The 23,328-nt window shown below is 46.2% G+C and overlaps 1 protein-coding gene across 2 annotated transcripts in view; it reads left to right on the top strand.

The window, feature by feature from the left end:
* COG7 (component of oligomeric golgi complex 7) overlaps nucleotides 1-23,328 on the top strand; it is an 88,972-nt gene that overhangs the window by 40,030 nt on the left and 25,614 nt on the right. For both annotated transcript variants that reach the window (XM_005697603.3, XM_013974910.2), the window contains exons 8-13: nucleotides 910-1,037; nucleotides 2,331-2,485; nucleotides 8,906-9,022; nucleotides 11,576-11,641; nucleotides 20,356-20,542; nucleotides 22,042-22,182. In XM_005697603.3, coding sequence (XP_005697660.1) covers nucleotides 910-1,037; nucleotides 2,331-2,485; nucleotides 8,906-9,022; nucleotides 11,576-11,641; nucleotides 20,356-20,542; nucleotides 22,042-22,182 — 794 coding nt within the window. The remainder of the gene's footprint in view (nucleotides 1-909; nucleotides 1,038-2,330; nucleotides 2,486-8,905; nucleotides 9,023-11,575; nucleotides 11,642-20,355; nucleotides 20,543-22,041; nucleotides 22,183-23,328) is intronic.

Below are 23,328 nucleotides of genomic sequence, written 5' to 3'. Positions count from 1 at the left end.
GAAGAGCCTTCATCCTTAACTACCCCCTCTTTCACCTCCTGAAGTCAAGCAATGGTAGAACTTTGCAGGCTATGGAAAAGACTTTGGATCCCAGCTGAAGAGAGAATTCTTAGCAGTTGGATTACTGTGTCACAGAATATGCATGTTAAAATTTTCATGTAGTTGAATATAGGAATTTTGGTGCATATCCCGTTTCTGTAAAATCCTAGGAATGCTCCAAATGAAAATGTTCTTTGTGCAGAGCCTTTTCTCTTTAGCAGTTCTTGAACTTGACCCTGGGGAGGGTTATCATTTGAAGAGGTTCTCAATTATGATGGGTTATAGGATTAAGGGGATCTATATCTTTATTATTATTTTAAAATTTTTTATTATTTATTTTTGGCTGCATTGGGTCTTTGTTGCTGCCCAAGGGCTTTCTCTAGTTGCGGCAAGCCTGGGGTGGGGAGCTACTCTCTAGTTGCCCTAGGTGGGCTTCTCACTGTGGTGGATTCTCTTCCTGCAGAGCATGGACTCCAGAGCGCAGGCTCAGTAGTTGTGGCCCACAGGCTTAGTTGCTCCGAGGCACATGGGATCTTCCCGGACCAGTGATCAAACCTGCGACCCCTGCATTGGCAGGCCAATTCTTAACCACTGGACCACCTTGTCATTCCAGAAATTCAGGGAAGCTCCCTGAATCAGTGTCTTTAATAGCACTTTAGACAAATAGTACACAAAGCTCAAATTTATTGAAATATTTACTGACATGATTGTTACAGGTTCCATGAATGGTAAAAGCAGATGAACAGATAGTAGGCACCCCAAAGATGCAATAGGAAAAGTTCCAGTAAAGTTCCTTCCACCTATCGTTTTTCACCAGCTAATTTCCAGTTCTTTGTTCACTGTTGTTTTTAATTTCTGATTTCCTTGAAGATGAGCAAAACCTGGTGAAAGTCATGGAGCTGGTGGATGCTGTGTATGGTCCATACAAGCCCTACCAGCTGAAGTATGGCGACATGGAAGAGAAGTACCTCCTCATCCAGTTCAGCGAGGTGCCTCTGGTAAGGTCACAGCACTGCCGGGGCCAACTGGGCATCGCTGTATCTGCCAGGCTAGGGTCAGGCTGGCTGGGATGCTTCAGAGAAGGTGGGAGCCAACATATGGAATGCAGAGAGTGGGAACAGGTGTGTCAAACACGGGCTCTGAGCGCTTCCTGGGCTCTCGTAATCCAAATGAGACCACAGGTCTGCTACCTGGTTTTTATTTAAAATCCCCAGTGAGGACCTAGCACCCCTCAGAGGCTTAAATCTTCTCAAGATTAAGTTGGTTATCTCCCTGAGTCAGTCATGATTACGCAGTCTTTTGTTCAAGGCAGATATGCAAACAGACGCTGGAGCGGAGCACTCAAGCACAGTGCTCTTAGGCCAGGTTCACCAGGTGGACGCACCAGAGGGGAATTTCCATTGCAAATAATTAAGTCTGTCTAGCGGGAGAGGCGGACACGACTGAAGCGACTTAGCAGCAGCAGCAGCAGCAGCAGCGGGAGGTGAGTTGACATTGAAGAATAGATCTTACAGTAGTTCAAGCCGGCTGCCTCCTGCCATTTTTTTTTTTCTGTTTTCTAAGGATGTCCCTAGAAAGTCTGTTCCACTCAGTTATGTTCTTGCCCCTGAAGGAAGCATGTTTTTTTTTCACTGCATTCTTTTGGAGTGTGTGATACGAAGAATTCAGACCCTCACTTGAGAGCCAGAGGGAGAGCTGCTGCTGCTGATGCTGATGCTGCTAAGTCACTTCAGTTGTGTCCAACTCTGTGCGACCCCATAGACGGCAGCCCACCAGGCTCCCCTGTCCCTGGGATTCTCCAGGCAAGAACACTGGAGTGGGTTGCCATTTCCTTCTCCAATGCATGAAAGTGAAAAGTGAAAGGGAAGTCGCTCAGTCGTGTCCGACTCTTTGCGACCCCATGGACTGCAGCCTACCAGGCTCCTCCGTCCATGGGACTTTCCAGGCAAGAGTACTAGAGTGGGGTGCCATTGCCTTCTCCACAGAGGGAGAGATACCATCTTAATCACAGAAAAAGAGGAAAGAGATAAAAAATACATATATAAGGATGACTATAAGGATTTGATCATGCTTTTTGGCCAGGAGTTTATTTCTGTGATCTCACTGGCCGCTTAGACTGTTCTTCCTTCAGTCAGGCTTTTAAAGAGCTCTCATAGTTTGGGACTACATTTCTGATGTTCGTAGTAAGTGGTTTGACATGAATGAGGAGGTCTGGAGCTCCTCCCATCTGGATGTTGTCTATTCATTTATTCTTCAGTCTGAAGCAGCTTTTTATTGTCTCTGCTGACCAGGAGCACGGGGAAGTCATTGACTGTGTGCAGGAGCTGAGCCACTCTGTGAACAAGCTCTTTGGCCTGTCTTCTGCAGCTGTTGACAGATGCATCAGATTCACCAGTGGCCTGGGGACCTGTGGCCTGCTGACAGCCCTGAAGTCTCTCTTTGCCAAGTAAGGCTGGGGAAGTGGGATCAGGGCCAGCTGCAGGGAGATAAGGGCCTGCTGATGGCCCTGAAGTCCCTCTTTGCCGAGTAAGGCTGGGAGAGTGGAGTCAGGGCCAGCCTCGTGGGAGAGTGGTGTCTCCCAGTTAAAAATGCGGATGTCCGTACTCCTGCCATGAATCACTTGCACCTAAGCCTAAGGGGACGTCCTTAATGACGCTAAGAACATCACAGCACATTCATTATGGTGGAGCATTTAAAGCAACCAGAATGTCCATCAATTTGGAAATGGCCAAATAAGATATGGTATATTCATACTAAGGGAGTTCCTTATGAGGCAGTTAAGGTGTTAATTCTATCTACACATAACAGCAGGGATAGATGTCAAAACATACTGTTGAAGTGAATAAAAAGTTGCAGGATACTATGTAGAGTACATTTTCTGTAGCAGGGTTCAGCAAAGCTTTTCTGCCAAGGACCAGATGATAAGTATGGTGGACCTTGAGGGCTTTGCAGTCAATAGAGACTTTCATGGAGAGTGCTTCCCCAGAAGCACAAAAGAAGCCAGAGAGAGCACATACCTGAGTGGATGTGGCCTTGTTCCAGTAAAACTTTGTTTACAAGAAACCAGGAGTGCCAATTCCTGTTCTGGATCCTCTTTGAAACTATAAGTGCATTATATGTTCCTATAGAATACAGGTCACCAAGCTCTAGCTCATGAGCCAAGTCTGTTTTTGTAAAAGTTTTTGTAAAAGTGTTATTGGAATTCCACTAAGCCCATTCACTTACCTGTGGCCTCTAAATCCTCCCAATGAAGTTAGAGTTGAGTAGTTAGAACAGAGACCTTGTGACTTGCAAAGCTTAATACCTGGACCTGAACAGACAAATTTTGCTCAGCCCTGATGCGGAAGGTTAGGCAAAACTGAAAACACTGATTATATTTGAGGAGAGGGAGGACTAAGTAGTCACAGGAGACTTAGCTTTGTTATTTTCTGATTCTTAAAAAGGAGACTAAATTAACACATTTCTTGTGTAATTAAAAATATAAAATAAAAAAATATATAAACATCATGCTCAGTAGAAGAAGCCAGTCAGACAGGACCTCACGTTATATGATTCCGTCTATACAAAATGTCCAGAACAGGCAAATCTATAGAGACAGACAGTAGGCTAGTGGCTGCCTAGGCAGGGCATGCAGGTTCCATCCTGGGTCGGGAAGATCCCCTGGAGGAGGAAATGGCAACCCACTCCAGTATTCTTGCCTGGGAAATCCCATAGACAGAGGAACCTGGCAGGCTGCAGTCCATGGGGTCGCAAAAGAGTCAGACGTGACTAAGCAACTAAACAAAAGGGCTGGGGAGGGGGGCATTTGGAGGAGATGCAGGATGTCTGCTAAAAGGTAACAGGGTTTCTTTTAAGGCTGATGCAGCTTGTTTTAAAGTTGATTGTGGTGATGGTTGCACAACTCTGTGACTGCATAAAAACCTTTGACTTGTGTGATCTGTGAATTGCAAAGGCGATAAAGCCATTAGAAGAAAGAAAAGAGGGAAGACCAAAATTAAATTTACTTAGAGAAAAGAAGAGGTAAGAAATTTCAGTATAAGGCTGGATTCTCTGACCTGTGTGATTGAGGTGAAAGGGCCCTTCGGAGGTTAGATGCTTCAGTGTTTAGCTTATGGACGGATACATTCTCAGGCTCTGCAAGAGACTGTATTCTGAAATAAAGTTGCCTTGAGTCTCAAGAAACTCCTCGTACTGAACTGAATGCTCTTTTGCTGCCGTAAGTTTAGGGAGCCCTTGTCATTCCAGAAATACTGAACATGCCCCGTGAGCTCTGTGCTGTTGGTCACTGCCGCGGGCGGTCTGCACCTCCGAGGGCGGCTCACAGGAAGATACTGAGGGGACAGGGGCCCTGCTCGCAGAGGGAGGGGGAGCAGGTGAGCCCAGATGGCACCTCCAGAAAGAGAAACATCAGCAACAGGTTTTAATCAAATAAAATTCACCTCTTTCTCTGCCACCAACCAGGATTTTGTGGATGAAATAATTCTTTTTGAGACCTAAAAATTTTATTATAAAATAACAAAAGTAAAACGCTTTCAAAAATACATATATATTTAAATACAAAAAGGTGTAAAAAAGCAAAAGTCTTCCTTCTTTCCTGCCCATGTCCTTCTCCTCAGAAGTCACAAGTTTTAGTCTTTTATTTAAATATATTTAGCTGCGCTGGGCCTCAGTTTCGGCACGCGGGATCTTGGTTCACCGACCAGGGATCGAACCCAGGGCCTCTGCATTGGGCTCAAGGAGTCTTAGCCTTCTCACTCTTCTCTCCAGACTTTAAAGAAAATTTGTTCGTTTATCACCTTTAACTGTTATGTCTTGACTCTCAACCCTGAAAGGTGAGGAACTGGGTCTCTTTGAGTCTGGTCCTCTCATATCCTCTCTCCTCCCAGTTGGTGATGTTTTCATTTTTGGTTCTTGTGTTGGTTACTTCAGTTCCTTCATTTTAAAAAGTAATGCAAATCCATGTTAAAAATTCAAACTGGACCAAAGGATGTATGATGAAGCCAGATCACCTTCTCTAGAAGGGGAGGATTTGAAGGTACCAAAATAGCTGATATTTGTTTATGAAATTAGTCAGGGAAATAAGGGTGATACTGACTTGCCCAGGGTTCAAGTGGGACCTCGTTCAGTAGTGGGGAGGGCATGGGATGGTGTTCAGGAAGGAGGGATAGGGAGGATGAAGGATGCAGGCAGGGCAGGAGGGTAGCCTAACCTGGATTTGGCCAAGGCTGTAGAATCCATAGTTAAAGATGGGGTGGTACAGAGTCAGGGGCGTTCTGGCTGTGAGGGAGCCTGGACCCTGGAGGTGGAGCCCCCTGAGCTGAGATCCTGGCTCAGGCACTTAACGAGCTGGGACCTTGGGTGGGTTCATGCACCTCTCTGAGTCTTGTTATCTTTTAGTTGGGGAAACTGATGGTGATAATATCACCTTTCTGTGTGGATGTGAATATTGAGTGAGAAGTGAATGTGCTTAGTCGCTCAGTCACTCTTTGCAACCCCATGGACTGTAGCCCGCCAGGCTCCTCTGTTAGTGGAATTCACCAGGCAAGAATACTACTGGAGTGGGGAGCTTTTCCCTTCTCCAGGGAATCTTCCCAACCCAGGGATCAAACCCAGATCTCCTGCAATGCAGGCAGATTCTTTACCATCTGAGCCGGCAGGGAAGCCCAGGGAATACTGAGTGAAAGCACATAATTACAGCACCTTGCATGGTAGAGACACTTGGAAACATTTATTGTGAGAGAGCCAGAGTGTTTTGGTACGAATGCCATAAAAATGTGGTGTGATGCACGCATCACCTGCGAGCCCCACTGGGGCTAAGCAGTCACCCACCTCCCCCTACCTCACGCCCCTGCAATGCTCCACAGCTGCTCACCATCCCAGGGACTCTGTCAGGAGCTTCTGCAGGGCAGTGGCACTGTTGGGCGGGGTGCTCTTCACGTACTTGTCACGGTTGCAGGGTGTTTAACCTTCTTCAGCTAAAGCACAATTATGTCCTCCAAGAGCCCCCTCTCAGTGTGTCCTGAGGCCCCTGCCCCTCCCCCAGGGGAAGCTGTCACGTCTCTGGGTGGGGTCCATGGCGTTTTGGTTTCATAGCTTTCCAGCGCTACATTTTGAGGCCTCCGTGAAGGCAGCAGCACCGGCACTTGTCCTCAGCACAGTGGCCTGCTGCAGTTTTGTCCACTTGCTTCTCTGAATGGCCTTTCTTTCCACCACACAGACTTACTCTTCAGGACGGTGCCTGGGGTCCTCATAATCCACCGTCCTCCCTAGAGCGTATGGTTTGGGAAGGGAGAGGAGCAAGATTTCCTGTGATGTGTGCAGGTGTTGTGGGTTTTAGGGAGCCTCTTGGCTTCCAGAGCACATGACCATCCACCCCAGTCCTCCTTACCGTACTCTCCCAAAGGCATGTTTATTGTTTACCTTCCAAGAACTGTACAGCCAGCCATCTGTAGCCAGTATCCCTTATCTGTGGCTTCAACTAACTGTGGATTGAAAATACTTGGGGAAAAAATGTGCAGAAAGTACCAAAAGGCAAAACTTGAATTTACCCGTGAGTTTGCCACATGCTGGCAACTATTTACATAGCATTTATATTGTATTTACAATTTACATAACATTTACCTTGTATTAGGTATTATAAGTAATCTAGAGATGATTTAAAGTATATGGGAGAATGTGCCTAAGTGAAGTGAAGTGAAGTCGCTCAGTTGTGCCCAACTGTTTGAGACCCCATGGGCAGTAGCCTGTACCACGCTTCTCCGTCCGTGGGATTTTCTAGGCAAGAGTACTGGAGTGGGTTGCCGTTTCCTTCTCCAGGGAATCTTCCCTACCTAGGGATCGAACCCGGGTCTCCCGCATTGTAGACAAACGTTTTACCATCTGAACTACCAGGAAAGTCCATATGCCTAATTATTATTATTAATTCGCTCAGTTGTGTCTGACTCTTTGCTACCCCATGGACTATCAGGCTCCTCTGTCCATGGGATTTTCCAGGCAAGAGTGCTGGAGTAGATTGCCATTTCCTTCTCCAGGGGATCTTCCTGACCCAGGGACTGAACTCGGGTCTCCCACATTGCAGGCAGACGCTTTACCATCTGAGCCACCACGGAAGCCCTTCATATGCCTAGGTTATATGCAAATACTATAGACCATTTTGTATTTTTTTTAAAAACTTGAACATCTGTGGATTTTGCTACTTTGGCTGGGGGCAGGATCCTGAAATCAGTCCCTCACGGATACCAAGGGAGTTACAATATATAAAAACACCACCACTGCACATCAGCTTTCATTTTATACTTTTCAGGGAACTTTTGTGTGTACTGTTTCATTCATTTCATTTTGTCATCATGACAACACTGTGGGAGCAGTACAGAAAGTGAAACTCACTCAGTCATGTCTGATTCTTTGTGACCCATGGACTATACAGTCCCTGGAATTCTCCAGGCCGGAATACTGGAGTAGGTAGCCTCTCCCTTTTCCAGGGGATCCTCCCAAACCAGGGATCAAATCCAGGTCTCCCGCATGGCAGGCAGATTCCTTCCCAGCTGAGCCACAGTGGAAGCCCAGGAACACTGGGCTATCCCTTCTGCAGCCGATCTTCCCCATCCAGGAACTGAACCAGGGTCTCCTGCATTGCAGGTGGATTCTTTACCAACTAAGCTATCAGGGAAGGCAGTGCAGAAGACATCATCAAGTCCACTTTGAAGATGAGGAAACTGAGGCCCTCGGTACTTGCCTAGCTACCGCAGTGCAGGTCTGTCATTGCCTCACAGCCTGTTTCTGGATGTCTCCCTAATGCCCAGGCCTGTGCTAGTTCCCGGGGATACAATTATGAGCCGCAGAGTGATAGTCCCTGTTCTCTCCCAGAGCTTCTAGTCTAGTGACAGCAATAAACATGAAACACATACATTAAATAAGCTATTTAGTGATACCTGGGGTTTCGTGATAAGTGGGATGTGATAAGCCATTTAGTGATAAATGGGATGAAGAAAAGTAAGCGGTATAGGTGCGAGCAAACAGCACAGTCTGCGAGGGAGGGTTTTCAGTTTGGAATCCAGCTTCATGCTTCACTAAGGTTGGGCCCAAGCCATGGGCTTGGCTGTTTACTCTGAATTCAAGGATTGGAGTGGGCTTCCCTGGTAGCTCAGCTGGTAAAGAACCCGCCTGCAATGCAGAAGACCCTGGTTTGATTCCTGTGCTGGGAAGATCCCCTGGAGCAGAGATAGGCTACCCACTCCAGTATTCTTGGGCTTCCCTTGTGGCTCAACTGGTAAAGAATCTGCCTGCAATGTGGAGACCTGGGTTCGATCCCTGGGTTGGGAATATCCCCTGGAGAAGGGAATGGATATCCACTCCAGTATTCTGGCTTGGAGAATTCCATGGACTGACTGTATAGTCCATGGGGTCGCAAAGAGTTGGACACAACTGAGCGACTTTCACTTTCAAGGATTTCAATGCTGCAGAAGTACCTTGTGGTATCCTAGGTATCAGTCAGGTATTATAGTGGGGCCGTGATGTTTTAAAACAGTCCTTTAAATTAGCTTCCAAAGAAATGCCTCTGTTAGGATGAAGGAGTGATTTGCCTGCATCATCTGTCACCTGGTGGGTCACAGAGTTGTGGTCTTAGTGGCCGTCCCCTTCCCCCTCACCGTGAACATCTCTTAAAGCTGCTCTGCAAGATGAAAAAGACCGTCTTGTTACATAGAGATTTGTTTGTGGTCAGAGCTTTAGGAGTCTTGACAACCCTTTGCAGGATAGCCTCTGAAGAGGCTCTCATTAGCGGTTTGTCCAAAGCTTTGTAATTCCTGGTGTCTCTAGGTCTGGAGAGTTTATGATGACACCACTGTTAATTTTTCTTTCCCCATAGGTATGTGTCTGACTTCACTAGTACTCTTCACTCAATACGAAAGAAGTACAGGCTGGATGATATTCCTCTCAACTCTCTTTTTCAAGAAGATTGGACGGCTTTTCAGAATTCCATTAGGTAAAATGGGAGTAAACATATATAAACATATATATATAATAGTGTATAAAAATGATAAATGGGGGTTTTTTTTCTCTTTCACTCTCTCCTCCACCCCCCACCCCTTTTGAAGCAAATACTCTAGACGCTGCAAACAAGCCAATAAACAAAAAACAAACAAAAACCAAACATCAAAAAGACCTGTCTTGCTCTTAAAATATTTTCAGAAATTCTTTAGGAACTCATCTCCTTTGGTGATTTAAGTTTTTTGTCTGGCTTGAGATTTTTTTCCCCCCTTAGTCTATAGTTTTTGCAGTAAGTTAGAGCTTTTATATTTTAGAAAATGCACAGTTGATTATATCCTGTTTCTGGATCTAAGTGCCATAGTACTAAATGGTAAGCCAGTACTCTTTGGCCTGCGAAGAGCCGTATAAGAGTTCCATGAAAGGACATGAGGTGACCCTCCTGAATTGTTGTTGACAGGCTCCAGGGTAGCCTCGTGTGACGTGTGGGCTGCTTGGTAGACACCCTGTTGCCCCAAACCCTGAGGTCTGATCTGAGTGTGACTGGCAGTAGCTTGAGGCATTTGGCCCTTGATATGTCCAGCCAGGGAATGCAAATGCTGGCCAGTGGCCAGATCTGACCTATGGACAAGTTTTGTTTGATCACAGGATTTAAAAAAAATTTTTTAGATTATTTGCCAGCATGTAAAACCAGATTTAACATAATCCAGCTTTCCAACATCATGTCAAAACTGGTCTCTCTGGAAGCACTGGGTCTGTGTCGCCCCAAGGCCTTGACCTCTACCTGGGGCTGGAAGCCGAAACCCCTGGTTGACGAGGTAAATGTCCTCTGTTCTGTTCTCCCACTCCTATGAGGCCTATCAGCTGTACTATTGGCCTGAGATAAAAAGCAATCCAGAAATTTCTTTTCCTTACAACCATTCTTCACAGACATGTGTTCTGGAAAGGCAAGCTGCTCTCCCCCCACTTACATTCCTTGCCTGACCCCCTGGGCTAGGTAGCATGTACGGGGTACCCATGGTGCACGTGGGTCCAAAGACCATCTTATCAGGGTAAACCCAGGACCTCCCAAGACCATCTGGAATATCTCCTCATGGGCTCTGATCTGAACTTTTATTTTTTGATGAAATTTAATGTTCTCGATGCTAATATCCCTTATCAGCTGTGGCAGCTTGGTACACCAGAAAATATTACGCACGAAGTTGTTCTGTTGTACCTGATGTGAATGTAATATTTCACTTTCTCATAAACCTTTCTTATGATGGAATGCCTAGATATCTTGGTGATGATAGGCACTTTAGAGAAAGTTAAAAGTTAACTAGCCCTAAGATGTTTTTAATCCTTGGATTTGTCCTGACATTATAGTTTGGTGTTGAAGGACTCAGTGGCTGGAGTTTGAGGCCTAGCATAAAATTACTCCGAAATTAAACGAATATTAAATTCAGACGTGATGATCATTCAGGCTTGTCTCTCAGAAACAAATGGATTAAACTCATCTGCCTTTCATGTGATCAGAATGGAACATAATTCTAATATCAAAACAGTTTTCTCTTCTATGCCTGGCAAATAGCAGGCATCTCACAAGCATTAAATAATGAATTTTGGTTTTTAAATTTTAGAGACAAAAGATTTCCAACCCATTTTTGTTTGTTTCTGTTTTTTTTTTTTTTTTTTGTCACACTACAAAACTTGTGGGATCCTAGTTCCCTGACCAGGGATGGAACCCAGGCCCTCAGCAGTGGAAACTCGAGTCCTATCCACGGAGCCACCAGGGAATTTCCTCCAACCCATTTTCTCAAAGACAAAAACCAAGAGCAACTTCAGTATTTTGTGTGCGTGCTAAGTTGCTTCAGTTGTGTCCGACTCTTTGCAACCCTATGGACTGTAGCTGGCCAGACTCCTCTGTCCACGGGATCCTTCCCGTAAGAATACCGGAGTGGGTTGCCATGCCCGCCTCCAGGGGATCTTTCTCATCCAGGGATCAAACCTGGATCAGATCTTTGAGGTCCCCTGCATTGGCAGGTGGGCTCTTTACCTCTAGCACCACCTTGTATTCTGGGACATGTTAAATTATTTCGGATCACGTTGGATAGAGTTGTGATTCATAGCAGGGAGACCCATGACAGAGGAATATCAGAAAGGACCGGAATCTCCCTTTTATGTGAACTACTAATGAATGAAACATTTCAGATCAGCCCTCTAAGTGGGTTTCCCTGGTGGCTCAGACGGTAAAGGTAAAGAACCTGCCTGGGGTGCAGGAGACCCAGGTTTGATCCCTGACTTGGGAAGATCCCCTGAAGAAGGAAATGGCAACCGAGTCCAGTATCCTTGCCTGGGAAATCCCATGGACAGAGGAGTCTGGCAGGCCTCCAGTCCATGGGGTTGTGAGGAGTCTGACACGACTGAGCTCAAAGGATTAACTGCTTTCCCACAATGCAGCACACAACAAAAAGGGTTGAATACTTAGAATTTTTATGAATGAGACAATGTTTGTCCTGTAAATGTCAGCATTCCAGATGCTTAAACTTGAAGTGCTTTTTGTTTTGTTTAGGATAATAGCCACCTGTGGAGAGCTCTTAAGGCAATGTGGGGACTTTGAGCAGCAGCTGGCAAACAGGTAGGAGGGACCTGGGGGTGGGTCCCTGGGCCCAGGTTTAGGGAAGAACTTGATTGAGTACACAGCACAGTCTGACGCCTCAGCGCTCCAGGGCTCTCTGTACCTAGGATACGAGGCATCAGTATTGTCACCATTCAGCATTTATTGAGCATCTAAAAGGAGCAAGGCCTGCTTGGCAGCGGGCACATAATTTTAGTTAGATATGAAAGTCTCAGCCTAATTGAGGAAAACAGTACATGCTATCTCCAAATTATCAGTGGGCTGGGTTCCTGCTGCAATTGTGAGTCAGTTATTGGAAATCGAAATAAATTTCGCCATAGAAATGGTGTTCAAAGCAGTGGTGAAGTCCCCAGGGCCAACCTACAGAATGGGGCTGAACCGGGCCAGCCTGCCATCTGGGTTCTGCCCCAGGATTCTGTGTTGCAAAGTGGGTGTGTGGCAATGAGGATTTCTGGGCTGGGGTCTGGAAGGTCTCTTCTGTCCCTTTCTCTATTCTGATACCCGCCCCGAAGGGACCCCTCAGAGGGCTCCAGCTGCCCAGATGCTCTTGTTTCTTTCTTTCAGCAGAATCTCATTGTCTCAGTGCAGCTGGGTTCTCTGTTCTGCAGGAGTTCAGGGGAAGAAGTCTGAACTCAGGTGGTGTGAGGGCCTAGCATCTGTCCCTTCCCCTCTTTCTGGGATAATTCTTCATTGTCTTAAAGTCATCTCTGCAAGAGGGACTTTCTGGCAGTGGTACAAAGTGAAAAGCAAGCCAAGACCTCAGACCGGGTGGACAGTAGGGGCGAACTGCTGGGGAAGGAGGTCAGACCGCCCTTGGGGTCAGAGGCCTGAGCTGGTCATTTCTTCTTCTCACAACTTTTGGTCTTCTTTCATTTCTGACCCCATGGATTGCCTTCAAGTCACAAGACTTTTCATGATGGTTCTCATTATGGGGAAAGTCTTGCTAGGGGTGGGGGGTGGGGTGGGGTGGAATGAGCAGCTATTGCGGTTCATGACTCCCAAACAGCCCAGCACAGAGGTTATGTGGCTTCCTGGAACAAATAAAACCAGGACATCACAGGCATACAATGGAGTGTGTGTAAACAGTATAAATGATGAAGTGAATGCGCCCTTCCTCCCTACTCCCACGCACACTTACGCTCACATTCATATGCAGGTGTATACACACACACACACACACACACACACACGTATACACGGTGAAGGGAGCCTATGGTGGAGGGTAATTAGGTCTGGGTTCACAAAGGGCCTGCACGAAAACGTGAACATTTTATATTTACATGTTTAAAAGAAAAACATGTAGCTTATTATTTTCTTAATTACAGTAGTAATTATATCCTGGGTCCAACTCATTGCACAAATTAAAAGTTCACAAGTATACAAAGTAAAAACTGAAAATCTCACCTTAAAAGTTCTTCAGAAGAAAACAATTATAGCCCTCCACCCCTGTCACATTTGTTGAGCTTCTGATATTAAGAACCTCATCATGTTAACTTATCAGTCATCCGGGGGGCTCAAAAAGATAGGTACTCTTCGTATCCCCATTTTTACACATGAAGAGACATTGAGGCCTAGAATTTGGCACAGGTAATAGCTTATTCTAGAAAAAGTGACTTGTTTTTTGCTGTGCTGGGTCTTCGTGGCTGTGCGGGTTTTTCTCTAGTTGTGGCAAGTGGGGGCTCCTCCCTAGTTGCAACGCTCAGGCTTCTCATTGCGGTGGTTTATTTTGTTGCAGGGCATATGGGCTCTAGAGCACAGGCTTAATAGTTGTGGCGAATGGGCTTAGTTTTTCTGTCGTATATGGGATCTTCTTGAATCAGGGATCAAATCCGTGCTTCCTGCACTGCCGGGTGGATTCTTTACCCCTGAGCCACCCGGGAAGCCGCAGTAATAGCTTTTTAAGTAAAAGAAATCATTTGTGGAAAGAGCTGTGTCTGAGGTGATGCAAGTAAGAAGCAGTGTTTGAACAGGGATGTCTGCTGAGTCATCCTGAGTACATGTCGCACCCACACCATCCTTCCTCAGAGATGGTTGTCCGTCCTTAGACTTGTGTCTCTCTGCGTGCATATCAGAAGTCTTACCATATCAGAACATACAGGCTTGCCTTAATCTTTTAATGAAGATGAATATTACATTCTAAAGGGCAAGGAAGGATCTGGTTAAGAAAATGCATGGGGCATTCATAGATAGGTAAAGAGCAAGCTCTTGTAACTGCACCCCAGCGAGGCTGAGTGCCTGGCCCGAGCTCTCTGGTGTGATGAGAACAGATTGAGTGTATCCAGGGGAACCTTTTTAAGATGTGGCGTCATTCTGGAAGCACTGAGCCTGGAAAGGGAAACGAGTAACAGTCACCATCTGTATTCCAATCGGGGAGCCCAACTGTTTGGCCGCTGCCTGTAAAACTTATCTTATCTCCCCATCAATTTCACCTGCAGAGCCCAGACTATGACTTAGGACCACTCCCCCAGGGTGGCAGCCATGGTAGCTCGAAACACTCCAGATTACTTGAGCAACAGGAGTGACATTGGCTACTGGGCTTTAGAGATCACCTAGGCAGGTGATCATTTTGACAAAGATCATTTTGTGACTTATGGGCTGAGTGAAGCCAGGCCTAGTTGGGTGTCATCCGAGGGATTTCTCTTGAACTCGGGCGACACGCAGGAAGGTTGCCGTGGCTCCTCTATACTTTTATGGTGCCCACTACCGATTTTTGGCACAGTGGCATTTTCACTGGGACACAGCTTTAGTAGGGCAGTTCAGTGGGGCGATGAGGTTTGGAGAATCCAGAATAAATGTATACATTTCCCTGGCTGAGGCGTGGGCAGCAGCTTTTCAAGAAAAGGAGATGCCTTGAGGAAGTAGGTGGAATTGGGATGTTCGTCCCTCCCTCCTTATCATGTGTGGACTTAACTGCCTTCTCCTGGCACAGCAGGTAGCCCAGCACTGGCACATATTGGGCTTTCCTGTTAATATCTGAGCTTCTGGGCAGGCTCTGTTGTATTTAATCATCCGAAAGCACCGAAACCTAGCTTAGAGCCCATTACAACATGAGAAAATATTTCTTTTTTTAAAAAATGTATTTGCTTTTGGCTTCACTGGGTCTTTGTTGCTGTGCAAGGTCTTTCTCCAGTTGTGGAGAACGTGGGGCTTCTCTTGTCGCAGAGCATGGACTCTAGGGCACGTGGGCTCTATAGTTATGGCCAGCAGGCTTCCACTCCCTGGCATGTGGAATCTTCCTGGATCAGGGATTAAACCCATCTCCTACACTGGCAGGTGGATTCTTAGCCGCTGGACCGCCAGGGAAGTCTGAAAATGCTTCTTAGTGAATAAGGAAATCAAGTTGTCATTTTTGCATTGTTTAGTTCACAATACTGGGAAATGCAGATAATAGGACATCAGAGTCTAATGATGAGATCCTCTCTTGGTGACTGCTTGAAGTGGAGGCTAGGGAAGAATGCCATTATTGCCTTAGGGCTGGAGCTGTGTTTATTCCAACATTTAAAGATATCGGATTTGGTTTCTATTGTAGAGCACACTATTCAGACATTTTAAACTGTGATCTGTAGTATTTGAAACATTCCCGGTGTAACTGCTCTTCTTCACCTTGGATGGCAGAATGATGCCACTCACTAGCTGCCTGAGACTGAAGCATGAACTGCAGTGACCCTGAGAAGGAGAGCTGACTTCCTGGAGGGAAGAGATGAAAGCTCAGCTCTCAGCTCCCTGCTCACCAAATCCAGGGCCACCTGGCATTCACAGAGTAATTATGGAACGCCTGTTCTGTGCCCAGCACTGTGCTTCTGTGGTTCAGTTGCTCAGCCATGTCCTACTCTTTGCGACCCCATGGACTGCAGCATGCCAGGCTTCCCTGTCCTTCACCGTCTCCTGGAGCTTGCTCAACTATCTCATCCTCTGTCATTCCCTTCTCCTCCTGCCGTCAATCTTTCCCAGCATCAGGATCTTTTCTAATGAATCGGCTCTTCCCATCAGGTGGCCAAAGTATTGGAGCTTCAGCTTCAGCATCAGTCCTTCCAATGAATATTCAGGACTGATTTCCTTTAGGATTGACTGATTTGTTCTCCTTGTAGCCAAGGGACTCTCAAGAGTCTTCTCCGACACCACAGTTCAAAAGCATCAATTCTTTGATGCTCAGCCTTCTTTGTTGATATATGACTACTGGAAAACTCATAGCATTGACTGTACAGACCTTTGTTGGTAAAGTAATGTCTCTGTTTTTTAATATGCTAAGTTTGTCATAGTTTTTCTTCTTTTAATTTCATGGCTGCAGTCACCATTTGCATTGTCTTTGGAGCCAAAGAAAATCAAGTCTATCACTGTTTCCATTGTTTCCACATCTGTTTGCCATGAAGTGATGATGGGTGCCATGATCTTAGTTTTTTGAATGTTGAGTTTTAAGCCAGCTTTTTCACTGTGCTCTTTCACTTTCATCAAGAGGCTCCTCAGTTCCTCTTCAGTTCAGTTCAATTCAGTTCAGTCGCTCAGTCGTGTCCGACTCTTTGCGCCCCCATGAATTGTAGCACGCCAGGCCTCCCTGTCCATCACCAACTCCTAGAGTTCACTCAGACTCAATGTCCATTGAGTCAGTGATGCCATCCAGCCATCTCATCCTCGGTCGTCCCCTTCTCCTCCTGCCCCCAATCCCTCCCAGCATCAGAGTCTTTTCTAATGAGTCAACTCTTCGCATGAGGTGGCCAAAGTACTGGAGCTTCAGCTTTAGCATCATTCCTTCCAAAGACAACCCAGGGTTGACCTCCTTCAGAATGGACTGGTTGGATTTCCTTGCAGTCCAAGGGACTCTCAAGAGTCTTCTCCAACACCACAGTTCAAAAGCATCAATTCTTCGGCGCTCTGCCTTCTTCACAGTCCAACTATCACATCCATACATGACCACAGGAAAAACCATAGCCTTGACTAGACGGACCTTAGTTGGCAAAGTAATGTCTCTCTCTGCTTTTGAATATGCTATCTCAGTTGGTCATAACTTTTCTTCCCAGGAGTAAGCGTCTTTTAATTTCATGGCTGCAGTCACCATCTGCAGTGATTCTGGAGCCCCCAAAAATAAAGTCTGACACTGTTTCCATTGTTTCCCCATCTATTTCCCATGAAGTGATGGGACTGGATGCCATGATCTTCGTTTTCTGAATGTTGAGCTTTAGGCCAACTTTTTCACTCTCCTCTTTCACTTTCATCAAGAGGCTTTTTAGCTCCTCTTCACTTTCTGCCATAAGGGTGGTATCATCTGTGTATCTGGGTTATTGATATTTCTCCCTGCAATCTTGATTCCAGCTTGTGCCTCATCCAGCCCGGCATCTTGCATGATGTACTCTGCATAGAAGTTAAATAAACAAGGTGACAGTATATAGCCTTGACGTACTCCTTTCCCAATTTGGAACAGGTCCATTGTTCCATGTCCGGTTCTAACTGTTGCTTCTTGACCTGCATACACATTTGGCAGGAGACAGGTAAGGTGGTCTGGTATTCCCAGCTCTTTAAGAATTTTCCAGTTTGTTGTGATCCACACAGTCAAAGGTTTTAGTGTTGTCGATGAAACATAAGTAGATGTTTTTCTGGAATTCTCTTGCTTTTTCTATGATCCAGTAGATGTTGGCAATTTGATCTCTGGTTCCTCTGCCTTTTCTAAATCCAGCTTGAACATCTATCTGAAAGTTCTTGGTTCACATACTATTGAAGCCTCGCTTGGAGAATTTTGAGCATTATTTTGCTAGTGTGTGAAATGAGTGCAATTGTGTGGTAGTTTGAACATTCTTTGGCATTGCCTTTGTTTGGAATTGGAATGAAAACTGACCTTTTCCAGTCCTGTGGCCATTGCTGAGTTTTCCAAATTTGCTGGCATATTGAGTGCAGCACTTTCACAGCATCATCTTTTAGGATTTGAGGTAGCTCAGCTGGAATTTCATCACCTCCACTAGCTTGTTCGTAGTGATACTTTCTAAGGCCCACTTGACTTCACATTCCAGGATGTCTGGCTCTAGGTGTGTGATCACACCATCGTGATTATCTGGGTCATGAAGCTCTTTTTTGTACAGTTCTTCTGTGTATTTTTGCCACCTCTTCTTAATATCTTCTGCTTCTATTAGGTCCCTACCGTTTCTGTCCTTTATCGAGCTCATCTTTGCATGATATGTTCCCTTGGTATCTCTAATTTTCTTGAAAATATCTCTAGTCTTTCCCATTCTGTTGTTTTCCTCCATTTCTTTGCATTGATCTGAGGAAGGCTTTCTTATCTCTTCTTGCTATTCTTTGGAACTCTGCATTCAGATGGGTATATCTTTCCTTTTCTCCTTTGCTTTTTGCTTCCCTTCTTTTCTCAGCCATTTGTAAGGCCTCCTCAGACAGCCATTTTGCTTTTCTTCATTTCTTTTTCTTGGGGATGGTCTTGATCACTGTCTCCTGTACAGTGTCACAAACCTCTGTCCATAATTCATCAGGCACTCTATCCATCAGATCTAGTCCCTTAAATCTATTACTCACTTCCAGTGTATAATCATAAGGGATTTGATTTAGTTCGTACCTGAATGGTCTAGTGGTTTTCCCTGCTTTTTTCAATTTAAGTCTGAATTTGGCAATAAAGAGTTCATGATCTGAGCCTCAGTCAGCTCCCAGTCTTGTTTTTTCTGACCGTATAGAGTTTCTCCATCTTCAGCTGCAAAGAATATAATCAATCTGATTTTGGTATTGACCATCTGGTGATGTCCATGTGTAGAGTCTTCTCTTGTGTTGTTGGAAGAGGGTGTTTGCTATGACCAGTATGTTCTCTTGGCAAAACTCTGTTAGCCTTTGCCCTGATTCATTTTGTATTCCAAGAGCAAACTTGTCTATTTGCATTCCAGTCCCCTGTGATTAAAAGGACATTTTTTTTTTTGGTGTTTTAGAAGGTCTTGTAGGGCTTCATAGAACCATTCAACTTCAGCTTCTTCAGCATTACTGGTCAGGGCATAGACTTGGATTACTGTGATATTGAATGGCTTGCCTTGGAAACGGACAGAGATGGTTCTGTTGCTTTTGAAACTGCACCCAAGTACTGCATTTTAGACTCTTTTGTTGACTGTGAGGGCTCCTCCATTTCTTCTAAGGGATTCTTGCCCACGGTGGTAGACATAACTTCTTGGCTAAGTGCTGGGAATTCAGAGATGAAGAACACTTGGTGTGTTTCAGCCTCACCATCTGATGGAGAGGAATGGGACAGCATGTGCTAAATGTATAAGAGGTGAGAGGCTGGTGAGGTCAGAGGACTGAGGCCTGAGGGGTATGATTGGGCACAGGAGAGCAGTCCCTGTAGAAGGGGTAGGATCTTTCCAGGGGCGCCAGGGAGGGGAGAGCATTTCCGATCACAGCAGCCTGTGAGCAAGACATGCAAGGGCCTGAAGCATGCTGTGTGGGCTGAGCTGGGGGTGGTTGGCATGGGAATAGGAATGTCTGTAAGCCTATAGGGGCTCCAGTGATGGAGGGCCCTGGGTACCATGCCAGGCATGTTTAGTTTTATCTTGTGGGGCACTGGCAGGTCTTTAGGAAAAATCAGATTTGCATTTAGAAAAGATCATTCCAGTAACCCTCGAGGACAGATTAAATGAAGCAAGGAAGGGATGGCCACTGTGGTCCAGGCAAGAAACGGTGAAGACTTGAAAGTAAGGCAGTGGCAGGGACAGGCCACGGTTCCACAGAAAAAGATCCGACCAGAATGACCTGTGGGCATAAGAGACAGGGAAAACTGACTTGACCTTAATGGCAGAGGCAGATAGCTGCTTGTGTCAGCTCTGGTTCCTGAGGAGGATCCTGTCCCCAGCATTTGTTTGCAGATTCAGGCATTTCTTGATGAAGTCATGGGATTTGTTTTTGAAGAAGTAAGTGCCTGAAAGCTGCTGTGTCCAAAGTTATGCTTTTCATAAGAAATCACGGTGAAGGAGGGGTTGGGGGATTAGGCATGGTTGAGATGTACAACAATGTCTAGTCTCCTGGCCCCACAGGTTCGTATAATCCTTTACACATATAAATGTGTGAGCCAAGTAGTGAAGTTGGGCTCAGGAGGAATGGAGCGAAGGTTTTCAGCGTCCATCAAGGGAGGTCATCTTCAATAGAGACAGAGAGTCTACTCCCCAAGCTACACTAGAGGTTGATCATCCCTTAGAACCTTCCCGCAGGCTTTGTTCCTTCTCAGGAAAGCGCCAACTTCCCTCAATATGTCTCTCTGAACTGCAGAGTAAGCTTTTTGGTGCTGATGAGCACAAGCAGTGCAGAAGCCCAGTGTGTATGAGAGCGTGAGCCCCGTGGGTAGAGTTGTGCAGGGAGCTCCAGGGACGAGCTGTCCCACTGCCAAGTCCAGTGCCTCTGTGACCATTGGCCTGGTGGCTCCCTTGGCTTTGACTGTTCCAGAGAGATCTCACAGAGCTCATATGTAGAAAGCGCACAGTGTTCCGGATTGCAGTGAATTGACAGCTGCCCTGAGGCTGGGCGTCATATTAGGACGATGGCATATTCTGTTAGAGCGTGTTAAAACAGGAAATGAAAACGTCTGTTGTTCATCGTGCACCTGACGTCCAGCTCCCTCCCAAAGGATGAATGGCATCTTTGTGCCTCACGAGGAGGTCCTGGGATTCAGGGAGGAGCGTGAATGCTCCAGGAAGGAAGTTCCATACACGTGGCTCAGGACATAATGGCCATCGCTTTCATTACAGGATTTTGTCCACCGCTGGGAAGTATCTCTCTGACTCCTTCAGCCCTCGGAGCCTGACCGGTTTTCAAGATAGCATCTTGACAGACAAGAAGAGCTCTGCCAAGAACCCATGGCAAGAATATAATTACCTCCAGAAAGATAGCCCTGCTGAATATGGCAGTTTAATGGAAATACTTTATACCCTCAAGGTATGAGACCAGACTGATGGCATTCTTGCGCTCTTGAAAGCTTTTCCCTTGTCACTCACCCTTTCCCTCACCCGGCTGCTCTGCCCCCTGTGTGTGGGCCCTGAGCTGTGGCAAAGCCTGCTCCTGCGTCTCTGTCTCAGTTTTGTTGGGGTTTTAAGAAGCCGAGCAACTAAACCGGAGTCGAACCAACTGAAGCACAGTTGTAGGAGTCAGATTAACAAAGCTTTATTACTGAAAGATAGGTTGGAAAATGCAGCTCTAGGTCTATAGCCAAATGAGCTTGCCATTCTTCCCCCAGAGTTAACTTGTCAGCAGGGTGGGCTGAGCTGGATAGCCCTGGACTCCCACACAGGGACAGAACCTGGGAAGGTGGCCCCCAGCCCAGCAGCCAGGGGAGGAGCAAGGGTAGAGAGAAGCCAAGCACGAACACCCCCTCCTCCAGTGCAAGCTTCTCTGTGTGGCAGCACAAGGACGTGGGAATCAGTGTTAGATTTGTTTGTCTGCAATAAAACTGACCTTGACTTTGAGCTTTGGGCCCCCTTGGGTTCCAGGGGCAGAGCAACCTCCTGACAAATGGAATGAGCCATAGGCTCCCTGAGAATGACCCGAGGTTCTTAGCGGTCCATGGCATCCTTTCCAGAAACTTCCTCCCCGCCACCCCTAGTCTGATTTGAATCTCAGTCTCTTGGTGATAAGTAGAGGAGATAGTACTGTTCCCAGAGCACCAAATTCAATCTGAAATTGTCTGTTTGGGCCTCACCCTCTGGAGGTGAGTGCACAATGGCCCTCAGGATGTGTCTGAGGCTTCAGCGTTGCCCTTGCAAGGGTCTCCCCCACCCCTCTGCACCTTCACCTACCACCTGGCTGCGTTTGAGCTTGGCAAACACTTCTCAGAGCCATTCTGCAAGTTCGCTCATCCATGCTCTGCGATTAGGTTAAAGCAACTCCGTTTATCTTTATTGCTGATCTGATTTATGTCTGTTTGTCGTAATCGGTTCACTAATAATAGCAAAACGAAGGTTACATTTTCCACCTCTGTATTTTCTCAGGCTATTTGGAATACCTTGGGACTCACACGGCGGGGTGCATGCTCTGGTGTACGGCTGAGAGTTATTGACCTCCCTGTGAATCAGGGCTCTGCCTGTCACTCTTGTTTCTACTTGACACATCTCAATTTTTTTTCCTTTCTTCTGTACCCTTGAGGAACAGTCACAGGTTAATTTTTCGTAAACTGTCACTCCATGAGCTGATATTAGTTTAAGTGCATCAGAATCACCTGGGAAAGTGAATACAATACCCAGACTTGGTGGTTCAAGCAGATCCTGGGTGTCTGTGACTCAGCGTGTCCCCATGGGGTCCCGAGCACAGCCAGGATCAGAAACCATCACTGTCGAGAACCCTCTTGCTGTTTTCCTTTCAGTGGCTTTTCAAAACGTTTAGCTCATCCCTCGGTTGCATTCAGGGCCTAACAACCTGCCTTCTGCATTTTCTTGTCATAGGAAAAAGGGTCGAGTAACCACCACCTGCTGTCCGCGTCGCGATCGGCTCTGACTCGGCTTAACCAGCAGGCCCACCAGCTGGCTTTCGATTCGGTCTTCCTGCGCATCAAACAGCAGCTGCTCCTCATTCCCAAGATGGATGTGAGTTTCCCACCAGTCAGCCAGTGCGCCCGCTCACCCCCTGTGCTGGACCTATCATCCCTTTCCCGAGCCTTAGGAGGGGCCCACTTTGACGCTCCTGGGCTAGAAGCCTCACTGCAGAGTCACTGTTCCCTTATAATTCATTGTTTAGCATGACTGTCTTGTGTGTGTATATATATATATATTTTTTTTTTTTTTTCTGTTCCCAAACAATTTATTCTTCTTAAGGGTTACATAACAGATCATCACTAACCCCTGCCAAGGGGCTGTCTCGTCTTAATAGTGGTCACTGCGATGCTGTGGTTTCAGATTGTTTTTTGGGATTATTCCTCTTGCTTGATTAACTTTCACCATTTGGAGAAGCTTACCTGTGGCCTCTCAGGGGGAAGCAAGGGAGCTTACGTGCCATTGGATAGGCTAGGGCTACTCAGAGGAGCTAGCTGTCTGATGAGGTCGAGCTGTTCTCCTGCCAGATGTTTGTGGAGACCTGGTTCTGGAACTTGACCCAGGAGAGTGCCTTACCATGTGTGGTCTGGTGTTTCTGAGGGGAGTTTGAAGGGTAATGCTCTTTTCTATCTTTGATACTCTTGCTGTTTGGTTATTCTTGGAATGCCTTGCTCCCTTTTCTCTTCTCTGCTTGTCCTTATTGCTTTTCAAGGAATTGCCCCCCCAGTCCTCTGTTTTCTCGACTGGCTCTTGACTTTCTCTGGGTCCAGATCTCAGGTTTCCTTTCAAATTTCTGAGACAGTCCCCTGATTAATTTTTCTTACGGACTTCTCAAGTCTATTTGGATTTGGCTTTTTATCATTCTTTGTTCTCTTTTTGGAAATTAGGATTTTTTAAAAAGATAATTTTGGGGGGCACTTCCCTGATGGCTAAGACTCCTCACTCCCTTTGCAAGGGGCCTGGGTTTGATCCCTGGTGAGGGAATTAGATCCCACATGCTGCACCTCAGACCTGGCACAGCCAAAATAAGTAATGGATGAAAGAAAGAGAGAAAGATAATTTTGGGGGGAAGGACCCATTTATGGGCTTTTGCTCACCATTAGGTCCTTTGCTTTCTGCTGCCCCCTGGAAAATATACTAGATCGGGAGCTGAGGGCCACTCTCATCCACTGTGCGATTTGGTCAAGTCTTGTGCAAAAT

This window comes from Capra hircus, chromosome 25 (genome assembly GCF_001704415.2).
Source record: "Capra hircus breed San Clemente chromosome 25, ASM170441v1, whole genome shotgun sequence".
Taxonomy (NCBI): domain Eukaryota; kingdom Metazoa; phylum Chordata; class Mammalia; order Artiodactyla; family Bovidae; genus Capra; species Capra hircus.
The sequence above is the reverse complement of the archived record's forward strand: the minus strand, read 5'-3'. Positions and strand labels throughout refer to the sequence as shown.